We start from the raw sequence: 17,344 nt of genomic DNA, 5'->3' as shown, positions 1-17,344 counted from the left end.
AACCATCTAGCCTTTCCGACGCCCTGGTTGTAGTGCTTTCAAAGTAACATTAAAGTACCACCTCGGTGGTAATTTATTTGAACCTGGGTGGTAATTATCCTCACCACGGTGGCAAATATTTCCACCGCAAGCATGATTGGTTGGGGTTGGGGTGAGGGTTTAAGGTTAGTGTAGGGTAAGTGTTACGGTAGGGTTAGGGTCAGAATAGAATGAAGGTTATGAAAAAAACGTGGTGTCCGGAACACCAAGTGGGAAAAAAATTTCGCAGGCGGGCATCTGGAGCTTTCAACGCGCATTCGGCGCTGCATGCATGCTTGCGAAACCCACCGTCCCCCAAATCCTAGATGGGCCCCTGCTGGCTATATGACGTTCGGGGGCTTCGAGGCTGCCAATCCCGACATCCAATATGCTTGCGGTGGCAATTGCCATCACGGTGAGAATAATTACCACCGAGGTTTGAATAATTACCACTGAGGTTAGAATAATTATCATGCACCGATGTGGAAATTAGGAAAAACGTTGTTTAAAATTAATTGTAAAACAATCAACATTAAATGATCTTGGTATCTGATCTTTCAGGTCTTCGACAGCTCAAGCGTATTTTGAAACGGCTTGGCCTTAGGCGACGTGGTTCAAGAGATAGTATCCAGACTATCATAAATGGCATTCGAGAAGAAATGCAGAAAACCGGCAGGGACCTCGGGTACAGATCAATGCATGAGAAAATTACTAAGATTCATCAGATAGTGACCGACAGAGAAACAGTTCGCAAGATTCTTAATGTTCTTGACCCAGATGGTGTGCTAATTCGCCGACAAAGACGATTACGTAGGAGGCAGTACTTCACCAGAGGGCCGAATGACGCCTGGCATATTGATGGGTGGGACAAGTTGAAAGAATTTGGATTGTGTGTGCATGGTTGTATCGATGGATACTCTAGGAAAATATTATGGTTAGCCGCGGCATCAACCAATAATGACCCTTCAGTCGTGTGTACATACTTTTCGGTTGCTGTGAAAGATGCAAAGGGACTGCCGAATGTTGTCCGAGGCGACCGTGGCACGGAAAACGTAAATATTGAACAAATGCATCGTTTTCTTCGCTCTGCTAACAATGATGTGCGCGCAATACAAGACACAGTTTTCTTGTACGGGCGCTCCACAGCGAATCAGCGCATAGAAAGCTGGTGGTCAAAGTTCGGTTGCAGGGGCATGAATACGTGGATAGAGCATTTCAAAGAATTGGCTCATGCTGGCATAATCGACACCTCGAGCAGCCTCGACATCGACTGTTGTAGATTTTGTTACATGGATCTGCTGCGTGAAGAGTTGGATGAAATCAGAATGTTGTGGAATACTCATTACATTCGTGATTGCCGCAATCCGAATTCGCCCCCGGGGAAACCAGAGGTTCTTCACCACATCCCTGAGTTAAGTGGTGGTACTGACTGCAAGCGAGGCATCGATGAAACTGAACTAAACGTTCTATCGGACCTATTGACCAACACGCCACCTACAGTAAGTAGGGCGGAACACCAAGAAATTTTCCAATTCTTGATGACAGAAGGAAACAGATCCATGGCCCAGTCGTTGGACGACGCTGCAGATAATTTGGTTTATCTGCTAGATAAATTAGATGTCTATCTTCAGTGAAATTGCCTGTTGTTCAATCAGCCAGTAAGTAAAACTCTTGAAAGTTAACTGATTTTCTAAATGGCGACGATCAAGCTACGTTTTGGAGTTTTAACTTGTTTTTCGCCAGAAAGGTGCCGTAGAATCGGCCACCATTGCCAAAAAATAAGCTTCAGTTAGCTTATCGTGCCACAGGTAAATGGAGCTTGATTGCGAAACTGAAACAGATACGTTAAATTTACGACAATAGGGAGTTTCCGCAAGACGCAGTTCAGTTATAATTCGGCTTCGTGCCCTCCAGTTTGTAAAGTGGGCGGGAACTCGATGTTCAGCCGTATTAGTACATCACTACCACTCACATGCCACTGCGCACTTCCAACAGGCCATCAGCTGGAAAGAACAACACTGACACTTATGTATTTTATAATAAAAAAGTAAACTTTATTTCTTAACTTCTTATTCTTCTTTTTTTCATTAAACAATGCCTTAATACTGCCTATACATTACATGTATGTAGTCAATGTTGATTTCTCAGGGAGGTTCACCCACAGCGGCTCAGACCTCACTTGTCATATTCTACGTCGTCATAATCGTAGTGTTTCCCCTAGTTCTAAACTATAAACCACCAGGAATTCTTAAGACTTTCTGTATACAATATTTCCTTGGGAATGCTAACTGAACAAATAACTAATTACATGTAAGCAGGAGGTTATCTCTTCCTGATGTAAGTCACTAACTCAACTTGAGAGCTTTCTCCCTGAAGTTTGCTGTCCATAGACAGTTCCGCCGTTGCCCGATGTTACTTTCATCGGTCTGACGAAAGGTCATAAGGTGAGTTAACCAGTAAAAAACCAAGGGTGAATTACTCACCGAGAACTACTTTTCTCGATAAAACTCGAAGTGGAGTAGCGCTTTTACTGAGTCACTGCTAATTCAGGGTCGGAGAATATAATCTTTACCTCCACATTGATTCGGCATTATAAAGTTTATATGGGTAATTCAAAAGATTACATTGCGGCGAGTTGCGAGTTGGACCAGTTTAGTTTGATACAAGAATGAAAAATTTCTGTATTTTTCCCCGAGTATGATACACAACATAAAATCAATTACAGAACTTCACCCTGTTCAGTACAAAAGCGTTACATAGTCGGACTATGTTCAGTACAGAAACATTATCAAAAGTTGAACTGTGTTCAGTATAAAAATATTATTAAAAAACAACAAATTACATTGGTCAATGGAATGTTCGTCTGGCATATTGCAACAATAAGCTTTTACACAGTGACAGTGACGGCTTTTCAAGTGATTGCGAAGAACCAGGAGTTTAGGCACGCCCAAAGCCCACAGTGTTCAGGAATCCTTCGTCCATGTTTGACTTAAACCGGTCATAGTTTTCTATTTCATCCAGGGGCAACCGTAATTGGCACTCACAAGTGCTTGCCATCGGAAATTTTCCTTCCTGGTGAAATTCAAGAGTGGGCTGCGTGTTGAATCCAAGAGGTGGGACGTATTCAACCCCTGTTGCAAAGAAGAGAATGTCCTTGAGTTCGGCTTGGCAGTTTCCTTCTGCAAATAAGGAGACACAATATTTGAATGGAGGGGAGCGGTTTATCCCACATGCACGTGCAATCTTGCGGTCTGTATTATTAGCAAACTACGTAAGTTTTAAACTGCTCACAATCTCCCAGATGAGCGAATAAATATCGTCCTGATGAAGAACAAAAGGGAGTGAGGAAATGTCACTGTAAAACCTGACCCTGAATGGCGTACGACTGAAGATCACGGAGGGACATCTAGAGAAGGTTGTCTGGAGTGCACTTACCTTGTACATCTTCCAGGTAATCATACCAGAAAGCCAGGACGCAAGCACTCCTATCTCTCAGATTGTGGCCTGGTTCGGGAAGGGCTTGCACAAATAGATTCTTAATTGTGTCCACAGTGAGACGTTCAGGCTTGAAGCACCAAATGGGCCTAAATATGTCGGGGTTTTCTTTTATTCTCTGGTACACACCCAGCACAGAAAGACCAGCAACGAATCTTGAAGAAGAAAATGTAAGATACCTTTTGTTGACACTTTGCATACATTTAGCGAGTTTTTTACTATAAAAGTGGGAAATCTCAGTGCTTCTACTTCACAAGGGTTCGATATTTCATTTTGACAGTTGCATTACAGGCTAATGTTTACTCACTAATTTGTACATACCGGTCCATGAATTCTCTTATTCTTGTCAGCACCTGGAACTTGACACTGGCTGTCACTACCACTTCCTTGTCTACAAGAGTGCGAATTGGAATGTAGCATCCAGAAATGTCCAAAAAGGTACTCGCGTCGTCCATCGCTTTATGCAGCTCGTCCATATTGGTAGCCTCATTTATCTAATCAGTATATAAGAACCGGTCATACTGGGTTAATAGGGAGTTTAAGAATTCAAACGATAAACGTTAACTTTACGACAACGTTATTCATCGTACCGAAATTGTAAACAAAAATGTGACGTATTGCAGTACGAAAAATAACGTTGTCGTAAAGTTAACGTTTATCGTTTGAATTCTTAAACTCCCTAATACTGCTAGAACGTACGTAAGTAAAATCACGGCCACATGAACATCACCTGATTAGCAACAAACCCATTCACATACATGCCATTGCGCAACACAAAAATAGTTTTGAGATAATCATAATAAAAGTGAGTTCTGATCTACAAGCCTAAAAAATAAATTACCTACGGATGTTATTTTATCGACACCAGCCAAAAGGTATAGGAAAATTGACCTGGAAAGGCAATGGACACAATCTGGCCATTCGCCCTTTGCCTATAGCGAATGCCACGTGACCAAAAGGAGACTTCCGCTTTCCACAATGTGTTTTCCAGTAAATTCGGCAAGTTGCGCATCCCTGTGTATTAGGTCCGTGTTGCTTTGGACTTTTTTTCGAGTGCTTTTTTATACAATTAAATTAAATACCTTCATCAACATATTACGGATTTCCAGCGGGTGAACGTCATCGAAGGTAGGATGCACCGCTTCGGGCCCCTTCGTTATTGCATCGTACATTGTGGGGGAGATAAAGTGTGGTCCTTTCGACACATGCACCATTGCAAGTGCCATCGTGTATCCGCAGAAGTAGTAAAGATCATTCTTCTTAGCTGCAATAGAAAAAAAACACGAACAAATCTTGCGGCGTAAGTGGGGAATGCTGTCGCGATTGTGGCTTGCGACGCAATTGCGACGAAGTTGCGATCGCCAAATTTTCATTTTTTTTCAAATGGCCATTATACAAAATTCATGTTTATAAATCCATTATAATTTACACAGTTGTCGGCAAGAGCTTCCGCAGCTTTGTGTAGTTCATTTCGTTAATCTAAAATTTTAGCAAGCCATCGCATCAACGTCGCAAGCCAAAATCGCGACAGTGGATCCCCCGCTTTATGGAGCACAACGTGGCATCATGGTACCAAGGTTGTCCACATCGGGGCCATCTTTGTGTTCCAGATCCTTGTCCCAGATTATACGTCCCTGAAGAAATGTCCTTATGACCGGGCTTATGACCCATCAGCATAAAGTATATCAAAGAGCCATAATGTGCAACTGTTTTTTTTTCTTTCAGTTTTTCAATTTGTCGTAAACAAACCTGGAAAATTACTGTTATGTACTGACAAACTGTCAGGAAATCAAGGGAAATCAATTTCGTCACCAATCCACTAAATTTCATCCAGCAGATTGAGCCATAGGTTGTTTAATAGCCAAGAAAAACCGCGGCCATCAAAATTCAGGCTAAAAATAGCATCAGTAAATGGTAAAATGGTTGATTTTAAAAGGTCAGTTTGTGATCCAATAATACATTGTGATACTTGGCAAAGTCGTTTTATCGTACTCAACATTCCCGTCTTTTACTACTTCTAAAATCTTCGGGCTGAGCCTGCGACTTACCTGGTTGATAAGGTACAATAATCTTCCGATCATCAGGTCCTTCAAACATACCATTTTCTTGGAACTTGCGGAGTAGCAGAGTAAAAAACTCTTGTGTCGGTCCACCATCATCTATGGCACCCTCTGACTGGCCGATATCATCCATGAATTTCAACGATAAAGGGTGGGTAGGCTGGAATCGCTGCCTCCCAAAGGCCCTGCACGCGGCTGCCAGGAGTCTAGAGCGGGCCACATTTATCAAATTCGGCTGACACGTCTTGTCAACCCGAGAGCTAAGTTCAACAAGCAAATCGGTCAGCGTCGTTTCTTCATGACTGTGAAAAATAATTTAAAGTCTGTCATTGAAAAAAAAGGTCATGATAAAGACCAGTGAACAAAAAGCCTACACTGCCTTTGGCTTTGGACATTTCCCTTGGAGGGGGTATCCGTTTATACGATTGTAGACAAACAGGGTATGCTGTTACAGCGCTGATGGGCATTCATTTCACAACGCTGTGATTTACATACTTCCCGGTGGAACTATAAAGATTTACGTCAATCTCGACGCCTGCATGTACGACCGGAGGACACAGGCGGACCGGCCGCCGGTTGATGACGATGGAAGCCATTCTTCTATGGTAAGAACTCAACCATGGGACCTAACAAAGGAATTTTATATGGTTATGGAACGGGTATACCGTTTTGAGGCATCCGCCAAACTCGCCGCTATAGCTAAATTAAGGTCTTCATCATCTTCTTCTTCGTCGCTCTCAACCAGCAAATCGGAATATATTCTGAAAAAATGTAGGAGACTTAAACCCTTCATGCAATTTTGACAAAAGTTGAATTGTATGCCATTCAACAATACTTGATCTGGCTAAACGTTGAAAGTAAAGTTCACCAAACCGCCGATGATGAAGTCAATTTAGAAGCGATCTGGATGTATCGCATCGCGCATTCAGACACGAAAATCATACGATCCGAGCAGACGGATGGTGGCTGGAACGATCCAGCCATTCACACTGGATTCGCTTCTGATGGACTTATCAAGACCACCTTCTGAAGCGTTCTGTGATCGATCCAGCTGCATAGATCGATTAGAACGAGTGCCAGATTGATCTACATTAGTGTGAACGCACTTTTCCGCTATACAGCCACCTCATTATGTTCATGACACATCGGTGACACATAACGGATGAAATGGATCGCCTTTGGATGCAGATTTGAACAGGTGCCTGTACCATTACACTTGAAACATTTTCGTCGGAATATATTGCTGGGAAGCAACTCCCATTACTGCAGGAAGAATATGAAAAATCGAACATAAATGAAGAATTACAGATGTCTCCTGTGTGCTGTGTTGTCTGCACTTGAAGCTGAAGGTTGAGCAAAGGCAGGTTCCAATGTAGCTGTTGATGGTACTGGTGCTGCTGCAGGTCTTGTTGCCTGTGGAGATGCCCTACGACATTGGTTTCTTCGAATGAGTACCTCCCCAGAAGGGCTTGTTGCTATGTGTTCACTTTTAATATCCAAGTCTGGCAAATAATCTGGGTCCGGATCTGATTCAATCATCCCTGTTACTGTTGGATCATCGGCGTGAGGTTCCGGTTCCACCATAGAAAGCAACAGATTAAGGCGTAGTGCTCCAGACGTGTTCTTCTTTTCTATGTATTTATTCAAAGAGAAATCCTGCAAGCCTGTACAAATGTTGATGTTGAGACCATCAACAAGTTCAAACCCTTGAAAAAGATCAATGTCTCCGACTACAGGGTTCATTCCACCGGGGAAAAAGGCTTCTTTAACAATTTCAAGGAATTGTTCATATCCAATACTTGGGTCGATCTTCAAGTTGATCATGTTTTTATCTCCCAATGGCTTTTTTACTGGCTTTGAATCCCGCCGTCCTGGGTGTGTTACGGTTCCATCATCTTGTTTGCAAAGGATCCGCAATCTCATCTCGACCGCGCGCTTCATACTCACAGGACGACCTTTACTGGCATGGGAACGTTTCTCACGATTTTGAAAGCGCTGACGCTGTGAACCGTAATTCTCCCGTAGGCATTTCAACAAATATGCCCTCCTGTCGCTGCTAGGCCTACATGTAGTCGTGGAAGGGGTGCTTGCGACTGCAGTCGGCTGGTTAATGGGCTGAGTGGTGTTTGAATCAGACTGGCAGAAATTTCTGAGCATTGATCTGTCACCAAGTGCCGTGATGCCCACTTCTATGAGTTGACTTTCATCTAAAACGCGGACAACATCTCCATCAATCTGAAAGAAGGACGAGCGTAAGTCACGTTCCATTCCAAGTATTGTTTAGACCTGCTTATAAATGGCCATCCCTCTCGTGGCAAAAATGAATATTTGCCACAAACCTGTCTAAAATACACAGTATAACTGTATCAGTTTTGCTTCAGGGAACGCCGATTCAGTATAATACTAACCTTCTGTTGACGAATATTTTCCAATACAATGTCTGGAATGCACCTGGACGAAAGAAAACCACAAATCTGAAATAAAAGACAAATAACACTGACACATAAATGTAGCAGTGACCAACAAAATGTGGGCCTTAACTGTACATATCGAACCGAAACTTGGTCTGGGAGGAGATCTTATCTAGTGGTACATTGTGTACCAAGTTTCAGGCCAATATAGCCCCAGCGGTTACGAACATCAACATCACTTTTACTCAGGAAATTGATGCCATCATGCCATCAAACTATAGGGTTTTGTTTATAGCCAAGAACCACAGCTATCATACAGAGGTAGTTTGAGACATTTTTATTCTATATTGGGTGACATATAAGCATTTATGTAGCAAATGGGGCGAACTAGCCCCGGTCTCCCCTAACCAACCCCTTTTATTTCGAACTTACATGATACTACTATCAGAATCCCGCGACGCGACAAATATAGGCCTATACTGCAAAATTGAATGAATGTTTAGGTAACATAAAATGAATATGTGGCAAAATCGAATAAAATATGTAACGGAATCGACCGCATTTGAATCAAATGAACATTTTAAAAAAATCGAATTTAATAGCTACAGAAAACGTGCCAAGGCGTACTGCATTTACATGTACTGTCATGACTCTAAGCCTAAGCCACCTGCACAATATCACATACACGTCAGCTACTGCGCGCGATAGCTAGCTATACATAACATCGGCAGTGGGTCTCCACGTACCGTTTTCTTCACTGATACTAGGCCACTCTACAAAGATGCTACCAACTGCATTTTTATGATTCAAAACGTATCAAATCTGACAATCATCGTGTTACTTACATCTTCCACAGTCTTCATGCCAACACTATACACGTATAGTCAGATCTGACAATGTCAAACGGGATTGACAAGCGGCCTCGTGTTCCAGCGGGCAGCGCCTGTACAGCTTGGTTCCCGAGCCTACCGCAAGGTTGGGGTTTAAGGGTTAATAGTTTCACCTTGACCTCGTCCTCTAAAATGCAGGACCAATCATATCAGCGGAATCAATTATTTATTTCCGCGGAGAAAATACTTAATTCCGTGGAGAAAAGTATTTATTTCCGTGGAGAAAAGTATTTATTTCCGTGGAGATAAATGTTATTTCCGTGGAGAAAAGTATTTATTTCCGTGGAGATAAATGTTATTTCCGTGGAGAAAAGTATTTATTTCCGTGGAGAAAAGTATTTATTTCCGTGGAGATCAATGTTATTTCCGTGGAGATAAATGTTATTTCCGTGGAGAAAAGTATTTATTTCCGTGGAGAAAAGTATTTATTTCCGCGGAGATAAATGTTGTTTCCGTGGAGAAAAGTATTTATTTCCGTGGAGATAAATGTTATTTCCGTGGAGAAAAGTATTTATTTCCGTGGAGAAAAGTATTTATTTCCGTGGAGATCAATGTTATTTCCGTGGAGATAAATGTTATTTCCGTGGAGAAAAGTATTTATTTCCGTGGAGAAAAGTATTTATTTCCGCGGAGATAAATGTTGTTTCCGTGGAGAAAAGTATTTATTTCCGTGGAGAAAAGTATTTATTTCCGTGGAGAAAATACTTAATTCCGTGGAGAAAATACTTAATTCCGTGGAGAAAATTCGAGAAAAAATAATCGTATTTGAATCTAAAAAAAACATGATGTCCCTAATGGGCCACCGTAATATGCCCTACTTTTTAACTAAAACTCTTTTTTGTTCACCAACAGAATTTGACTAGGGTTTCACTTCATGTAGCTAAGTCTTAACTAATTTTATGGAGTGGGGTGTGGTTCTTTGATCCTGGGATTTGAATGAAAACTTCTCATGAGAAAAAGTCATTTTTTTAAAAACTGCATCCTCCAATGGTAATAATGCTAAGGCCACAACTCCATCAGGATATTGTTCAAAAATGCTCAAAATATCACACAGCAATTAACAAATTCAGATGTGCATGAACATGGCCCTAAATGAACAACTATTATGAGAAACTCGAACATGAATTTAAATGAATAACATGAATAAGTGATATAAGAAAATAAGCATTCGATGAAAGAATGACCTATATACATGGATATGTACAGTGTACCAAATATGAGATTCTGAATTGGTGTATGGTATCAGTAAAGGTCATCATGGTTTGCTCTCTATAAGTAAGACCATGTCATGCATGTATACCTGTATCTCGTATGCCATAAGAGTACACAAAGTATTTTGCGCGATCTTCAGTAGACATATTGTCTAACCATACAGTTGATGGATTCATCGACCGTGTGCTCTTTAGCGTAAATAGTGTCACCAATATTAAGTACTGTTATCTCTCCGAGATAAATAATAAGTAATTGATCATCTCCCCCACATGATTGTTCTCTGCGTCTTCATACCATCACAACAAAAGGGCCTGGTGCTCAGCTGTGATTCAGTAAATCATCAAAGTAGGTCAACTGAAATCTATTTCATAACATTTTCAGTGATTTCCTTTCTCTCGTGTTTTTTAAGGAAGTTCAGTGTTTGAGGAGTTTTGAATTAAAGCATTGAAATGTATGTAGACATAAATGTATCGTCAAACGGCTTATCAACTGGTCAGTGTGAATTCTACATTTTGTGCATTACATGAAGATGCATTGGTACTCGTGGATGTAAAATTCCTATAAGTATTCCTGTTTTTTTTCAGGAACAAGCAGCACATTTTGGAATAGATGCAGAGGCCCCATTGCCAGATGAAAGGGTCACTGATGCAGGAGTCATTGTGGAAAATGTTCAAGTAACATTTGGAGCTGAAGAGATTGCAAGGGTTTATGAACAGTTTGATCCCAATGATGTTGAAGATGAATGGGGAATGAACACTTATAGACTTATGAGGGAACATATGAGTTCACTCCTGCCTCCTCAAACATACTAAAAATGTACTACTGCTCATACAGTTGTTGAGTACACTCATAATTGGCTGCAACTCTTGTCTAAATCGGAAAATTACGCAACCTCTGTATAACTACTTTGTCAGACAATGGCTCTTTGAAACACAAATACATAATTCACTACAAAAGAAACTGCTTTGCCCACATGTAAGCATGATGCATGGGTTTAAGTGAGATATCTTATCAATAAAGACCGGGTAAATGTGTACAGCTAAAATATATGTTGTGTTGCACTCATGAATAAAGAAGATATTCAATGTATTTCAAATAATCGAAGCAGTTAAATCAGGGTGTTTAAACACCAAGGCAATTTCAGTTTTTCGCAAAACCAAAGGTGTATTTGTCCCTATTTCAACAAACGAGGACAAATTGAGTCCACCCTGATGATGAGGCAAAATTTGTTTTTCCTGTTTTAACTTCATGTGTCCATTCTTTCCTTCATGAAGCCGTCACAGCTGAATGATGTATCGAAGACACGAAACATGGATTGTTCATCCAACTGTGAGAGAGCATTTCCTTCCACGGGCATTCTCAACATGTTTGTACATGTTGAGGCTGATAAGAGGAATACATTTGGGTCACTTGAATCCTTTACCACAAAAATCATTGTTGGTTTTGGTGAGAAGCCAAATAACGGGATGCGTTCACACCCAGTTACAAACCTCAGAACGTCGCCAAGGTCTATTTTGGAAGGAGACTCCTCTCCTCCTGGTTGAATGAAATACCTGTTGCAAGCTGAAAGTAAAGATTAAAATGGAATTGGCTCCAATTGTCCAATAATACACCGAGGCACTTGCAAAACTATGACATACATTCTAGTAGTAGTATACCTGCCAAACACCATGTCACTTAATTTTAATATTTTTCAGAACTCGTGGCCTGAGTGAATAAACCTTATGAGGCAGGAGCAATGACTTCGACATCTTCGATCAAGCAGTGCAGAATAAATGCATAATAAGTCGGAATTTATGATTGGTATATGTTCTCATGTAATAATTTATTCAATATCCTGTCCCCATGTGAACATACATGTAGAGTTCTTTAAAAGACTTAAGCCTCTTTCAACAATTCTTACCTTAAACTTCACGAAGCCATTTAGTGAAGAATTTCATAGCCGCCTTTTCTTTCTGTCTCCTATTGGACCCATTAGCAGAATACTGGGTTGGGAGGAACAGGTTCAGTAAAATCGATACAGACAGAGGTGTCTCTTTCTCCATATCCTTGTTGAAGAAAATACGGCATTCAGGGTTTTTATCCATCAGCTGAAATGAGAGACTAAACATTATCAGCAAACAGTGGAGGCGTTTATGCAGATACCCCTGGGAAATGCAGTCATCCCTCGCAGCGCTAGCTAATAATACTAGTACTGACTGCTTGTTGGGACCATGTTTCAGTCTGATACTTTCTTCTTTCAAGCTGAACATGCTCGTCAAGACTTTTTGAGGAGCCATCCATAAAGTACGTTTACAGTGTATGTATGATTCAGACTTCAAACATTCAAATTTGAAGGAAAAAATCATTCATTGTTTCACAATTCTCCAAACACACATTCGGTCTTGGTTATTGCTGTTGCCCGAACTCATGATGTTCTCTGTCACGAGTTTTCATATTGTTTGTTCACTGCAGAACAGTGAATTTTGGGAAAATGCTGAAAGTTTAATGCTCTTGGATCAATTAACAACGAATTGACTAAGACTGTACACATGTAGTGATGCATAGAATGCAGAATCAGAATTTGGTTAACATGGTTAATCAAAATCCTGGGAGGATAACTGATGTTTTGTTATACACATTGAAAGAATGCTAGTACCAGTAATGTACATGTAGACTAGTCTATATACCTTATATATTCCATAAAGATCCAAACCTCTGATGAACTGCTTCAATTCATCTGAAGCGTTCCCACCATTTAATGTCATATGTTGCACGACATCTTGCCCGAAGAACTTTGGCAGTGGACCTCCCTGGAGTGGACATAGGGCTGAAAAGCGAGAAGAATTCCTAGGTGTATTGTCTCTCGAATGAAGGCTTTACAATATGCCTATTTATTGTAGCTTCATATGCAATTCATAATTTCAGTCCAATGATATGATGTAAACCTCTACAATATTTTATTACATCTGAACTCCTTGACCCCAACTCTGCAAAAAGTTACTTTTTCTCTCGAGACTGGACTGTAACCATGGTAACCCCGAGTAACTTTTGAAATTCTAGATGATGATGTAATCCTATCGGACGATCTTGGCAAATACTCATAATCAGCCAATGAGAATCTCTGGTTCAACATCTTTTCAACATGACAGGTTCATGTTTTATTGTCTGTTTGTTTATTCATTCCATTGAGAATGGACTTACCACAGATCATTCCCGCAAACTCAAATTGTTTTCTGCCGAACAAATGCGGGATTTGTGACCAATGATCCATTGGCCACAAAATTATTCAGAACCTCCCTGTGGAGCAGGGTCAGGACCTCTCGTCTTGGCCCACCTAAATCATCAACATCCTCTCCGAGTAGGTTGACCCGGAGAGGGAGCCTGCGATTTACATGCCCTCGCATCAGTTCACTGAAAGCAGTTGGAAAAATTTCCTCCCTGTCCAAGAAGATTTCTTCAACATCGCCCACCATCGTCAAAGATCTTTCAACATCGACATCAAGTGGTCTGCCCTGTAAAAAGGCTTTTGTAAACTCGGCCAATACTGCCTTCGGGTCTTCAGCTGTGCTGTAATTAAAATGGTGAATGATATTAAAAACAATGGAATGGCCCATTTGCTCACCAGCTGACCAAGGACACGAAGCAGAGAGAAGAACAAGGAAGATAAACAAAGTTTGTCACCTGAAAAGGGGAAATTGTTGGGAGGATTTCTAGATCCATACCCAAGATCCCATATTGGCTATCATAAGTGGCATGATCATGAGCACGATGGATGATTGATAATTTGTTTAAAACTTAAATGCAATTAAGTTAGTGCCCCATGGTGGCCAAAATATGAAATATGAAGCTGAACAAATTACTGTCACCCAAGGGCAGCCTACTTGGGACCAAGTCAGTAATCAGCAGTTGAATTAAATACAAAACCTGCAACTATTTTCCATCATGTTATTGATATCATATTTAAATAGTCTATGTACATAAGGATCCATACATCACATATCTTCAAGAAAAATGGTGTAGGCGCACTTCCAAATTATGCACTACACTTCTGTACTCACATGTTGTCAATGATGCTGCCTATGGCAGCGGTCAGATCTGCTGATCCAAACGAATCCTGAACCGGCTCAAGGATGGGTTTCTCGAATACAAGGACATCATCTGTAGGTGTTGCATAAGGCACCTCGACAAATTCAACGTTATATCTCTGAAGTATGGAGAAAAATAACCAGTTTGCCAATATTCTGAAATTGGTGTGTCGCTTTTTTCAGGGGGGGACTTTGATAAACCTGCCTAGGGGGGGGGGGGGTTAATCTTTGCACCTTTGTGGCAGTGTGGGGGTGTGTGGCCACCTAGAGATAATTTAGAGTTCTCCTCCGGGAGGGGTGGGGGCACTCTAAAAGAAAAGACTGGTGTAGCACGGCATCAGGAAAAATGCTGGCAAACTGTTTTTTTGCACTTTTCTTACTGGTGGTGCCATCAGTTAGAATGATAGACATGCACTGCGCGAAAATGCTATTTAACCTAGTTAAAGCATGTGTTACCTCTTACCATGCAATCCTCCTTATGGGAACGCATTTCAGCTATGGGGTAGTACTCCCCACACTCTACACATTCCTCGAGGTCCTCTGCAGCACTGGCAGTCTCATCAAGGGTGATGTCCCTCTGCAATGGCCGAAGGTATAATTTGGTAGAGGAGCTGGTGCCAAAGGACCGCAACTTTGCAGAGGGGAATGATCCCACTTGAATAACATCAAGGCAAGTGCGGCTGCCCTCCTTCACCTTCAGCACCTCAAAACCCCCTGTTTGCTCCAGTTTCAGAAATGTGCTGAAAAAAATCGGAGGAGGAATGTAAATCACACATCTCAATATCACATATCTCAATATCTATATTCTTATTTCTACTAGAGTGCATGAGGATCATCATAGACTAGTGATAAAAACCAGGGTGGCGTCGGCCTCATGATGAAGAGGTTGTGGGTTCGATTCCCGAGGGAGTTGCCACTTAGGAACTTCCTACCGGTGGAGTTCGATTGAGCGCTTAGTTAGTAACTGCTCATTGAAAGCCTAGATTGAATCCAGCGGAGACCGAGATAATAAAAATAGTCCTAAAAGTGCATTGAGCAAGGTGATAAACCATGGAATTGTGCTATACTAGTTTAAGAATCCAACATCATTATCATTAAAAACAAGACAAGACTGACAAAATGCCAAACATTACAAAAATGCATCGTATTGATGATATTATCAATAGAATGTATGCCTGGCAATGAAGTCCATTTTGCAACTCTTCCATCTCCTTGTTATACTACACAAATCTAAACAAATGGTACAGGCCCATTTGCAGAGCTGAAATACTAGAGAATACAGGTATGCTGGATAAGAACAAGCTGTGTTAGAAAGAAAGAATAATCAAATCTGACCCAATGACAGTTTAATAAAAGATGAGAAAAACAAACCTGAATATGCTGTCCTTCACAGCAGCAGCATCATCGCACATTCTAAATACAACTTCCCTTTCTCCCAGGCCTGAGTCATATAACTGGGACTTTAGTGTTGTTGTTGGCACTACACATGCATCTGTTGTGTGCAGACAGAGAAACCAGCGTTTGATGGTTCTTTCTAAAAAATAAGAAAAACTTGGTGAGTGGTGAAATGTTTGCAACTGCATTCTCACTACTAAAAGGGGACTTTAACATGATTGACTTCATAGACCAATTAACATGGTTCCTGCATTTTTTTTCTGCATCAATTAATGCCTTTTTAATCAGAAAAGTTGAAACCTTTTTTTACTAGGCGATACCTTGTCACCATGCGCTAGGGCGGGAAGGACTTACCATTCTGGGAAACGCGTGTGCCGGTGATTCGTTCTTGACTTGTCTGAAAAATAAACTACCATTTAAAGAATATTTCAAAATCTTCTCATCTCATCAAAATCAACTCAGTGCAAAGTTACAAGCTCTTACTCAGAAACCGATTTTCGATTTACAATTGAATTTTTTCTTTTAAAAAAGCAGCATTTTTTGGTTCTTTCAAGGTGTCAACTGATTCCAATATAAAGCGTTGTAATGACACAAACCCAGTCTCCTTGCATGATCATATTATTTAGAACAATCAGCAGTTTTTCTCAGTAAACTTTGGTTGATCCTTTCTGATACCCGGTAATATCAGAGCATGTCTCAGCAGAGCGCCTTTCAAAAGGTTGATGTGCATACCATTGTAAAACCACATCATTCTTTCTCAAGTTGTTTCAAGCAGTTTGTTACATTCCCATTGCCAGTTTAACCCTACCAGTACCACGATATCACAATCACTGACTTTAGCAGTTTAGAGTAATATTGACCACAATCAGTACATAGCTGTATTCACAGAAAGACTGTTTACACAACACATACTTGGCGTCCAACATGTCGTCGATTATATCTGCTAGTACTAGTACTAGCACTAGCAGTGGCAGTGGTGTTCCTTCTTGAATAGGGCTGAAACAATGCCCGGTGCTCAGCTATGGCTGATGGAAAGTCTGAAACAAATAAAAAACTAATAAGATAATGGAAATGATGAAATGGAAATGTGATCTGATTACTTACAAGGTGGAGGCCCCTAACTGTATTTCATATCACGTAGTCTCTCTACAAAAGCAACCCTTTAAATGGGGCAGTAAGTATTGTAGTGAACCCCCCTCGATAACCAGTAGGGGCCGATATAATATACATGGTGTTAGTTGTATATCGCAGACTGGAAAATCCATGTTTGGGGCACACTATGAGTTATCGCCTTAAAAAAGGGAACCTAATTGACAGCATCAAACACATTGGCCCTTTGAAAAGTTGAATACCATGTGGGACATAAGCATTCCCAGGATTCCCGAAGGGTTAATTAAACTACAAAATGGTAGGCCAATATAGGACCAATGGCAATTAATAAAGATAATAAAATAAATAGGCCTAGCATGCCTAGCCCATTGAGCCTAGGCCACATGCTACCATAACTCATAGCAAGTACTGAAGTAGGCTACTAATACTATGCTATTGGAGTATTGCTTACCCGTGGTGGTGACTCTTGCGCCGGAATCAATAGTACTACTACTACTAGTACTAGGCCATTCTCGAGTTGCACTTTGTCTAGGTCTAGGAGTAGGACTAGGAGTACTTGTGCCTGTTGCTGTGCTTGCGCTGCCAGCAGCGGCAGCTGGCATTCTTCTTAACCTATCAGCAGGCCGGGCAGCTGCAGGCGGCCTGGTCTCCGCATTCTCGACATGCTCGAGGACACTCGAGATCAT

The 17,344-nt window shown here is 41.1% G+C and overlaps 1 protein-coding gene across 1 annotated transcript; it reads right to left on the bottom strand.

Annotated features, from left to right (window-relative positions):
• Positions 1-2,101: 2,101 nt before the first annotated feature.
• On the bottom strand, positions 2,102-8,910 carry LOC135487291 (G2/M phase-specific E3 ubiquitin-protein ligase-like). Its single transcript, XM_064770852.1, has 9 exons — positions 8,830-8,910; positions 7,982-8,047; positions 6,880-7,808; positions 6,239-6,334; positions 5,562-5,875; positions 4,596-4,777; positions 3,835-4,007; positions 3,454-3,668; positions 2,102-3,197 (listed from the first exon to the last, which is right to left on the bottom strand). Exons 1-9 carry the CDS (start codon positions 8,845-8,847, stop codon positions 2,956-2,958), a joined length of 2,235 nt encoding a protein of 744 aa, XP_064626922.1. The 5' UTR covers positions 8,848-8,910; the 3' UTR covers positions 2,102-2,955.
• Between the last annotated feature and the right edge of the window lie 8,434 nt (positions 8,911-17,344).

This window comes from Lineus longissimus, chromosome 4 (genome assembly GCF_910592395.1).
Source record: "Lineus longissimus chromosome 4, tnLinLong1.2, whole genome shotgun sequence".
Lineage (NCBI taxonomy): Eukaryota > Metazoa > Nemertea > Pilidiophora > Heteronemertea > Lineidae > Lineus > Lineus longissimus.
This window is presented reverse-complemented; position numbering and strand designations above follow the sequence as displayed.

Excerpts from the sequence above, each read along its gene's own strand:
- LOC135487291 (XM_064770852.1), bottom strand. Across the intron at positions 4,778-5,561 it reads TATTGTACCTTATCAACCAG|CTAAGAAGAATGATCTTTAC; the intron begins GTAAGTCGCAGG and ends TTTCTATTGCAG. Across the intron at positions 3,669-3,834 it reads ATAAGAGAATTCATGGACCG|ATTCGTTGCTGGTCTTTCTG; the intron begins GTATGTACAAAT and ends TTCTTCTTCAAG.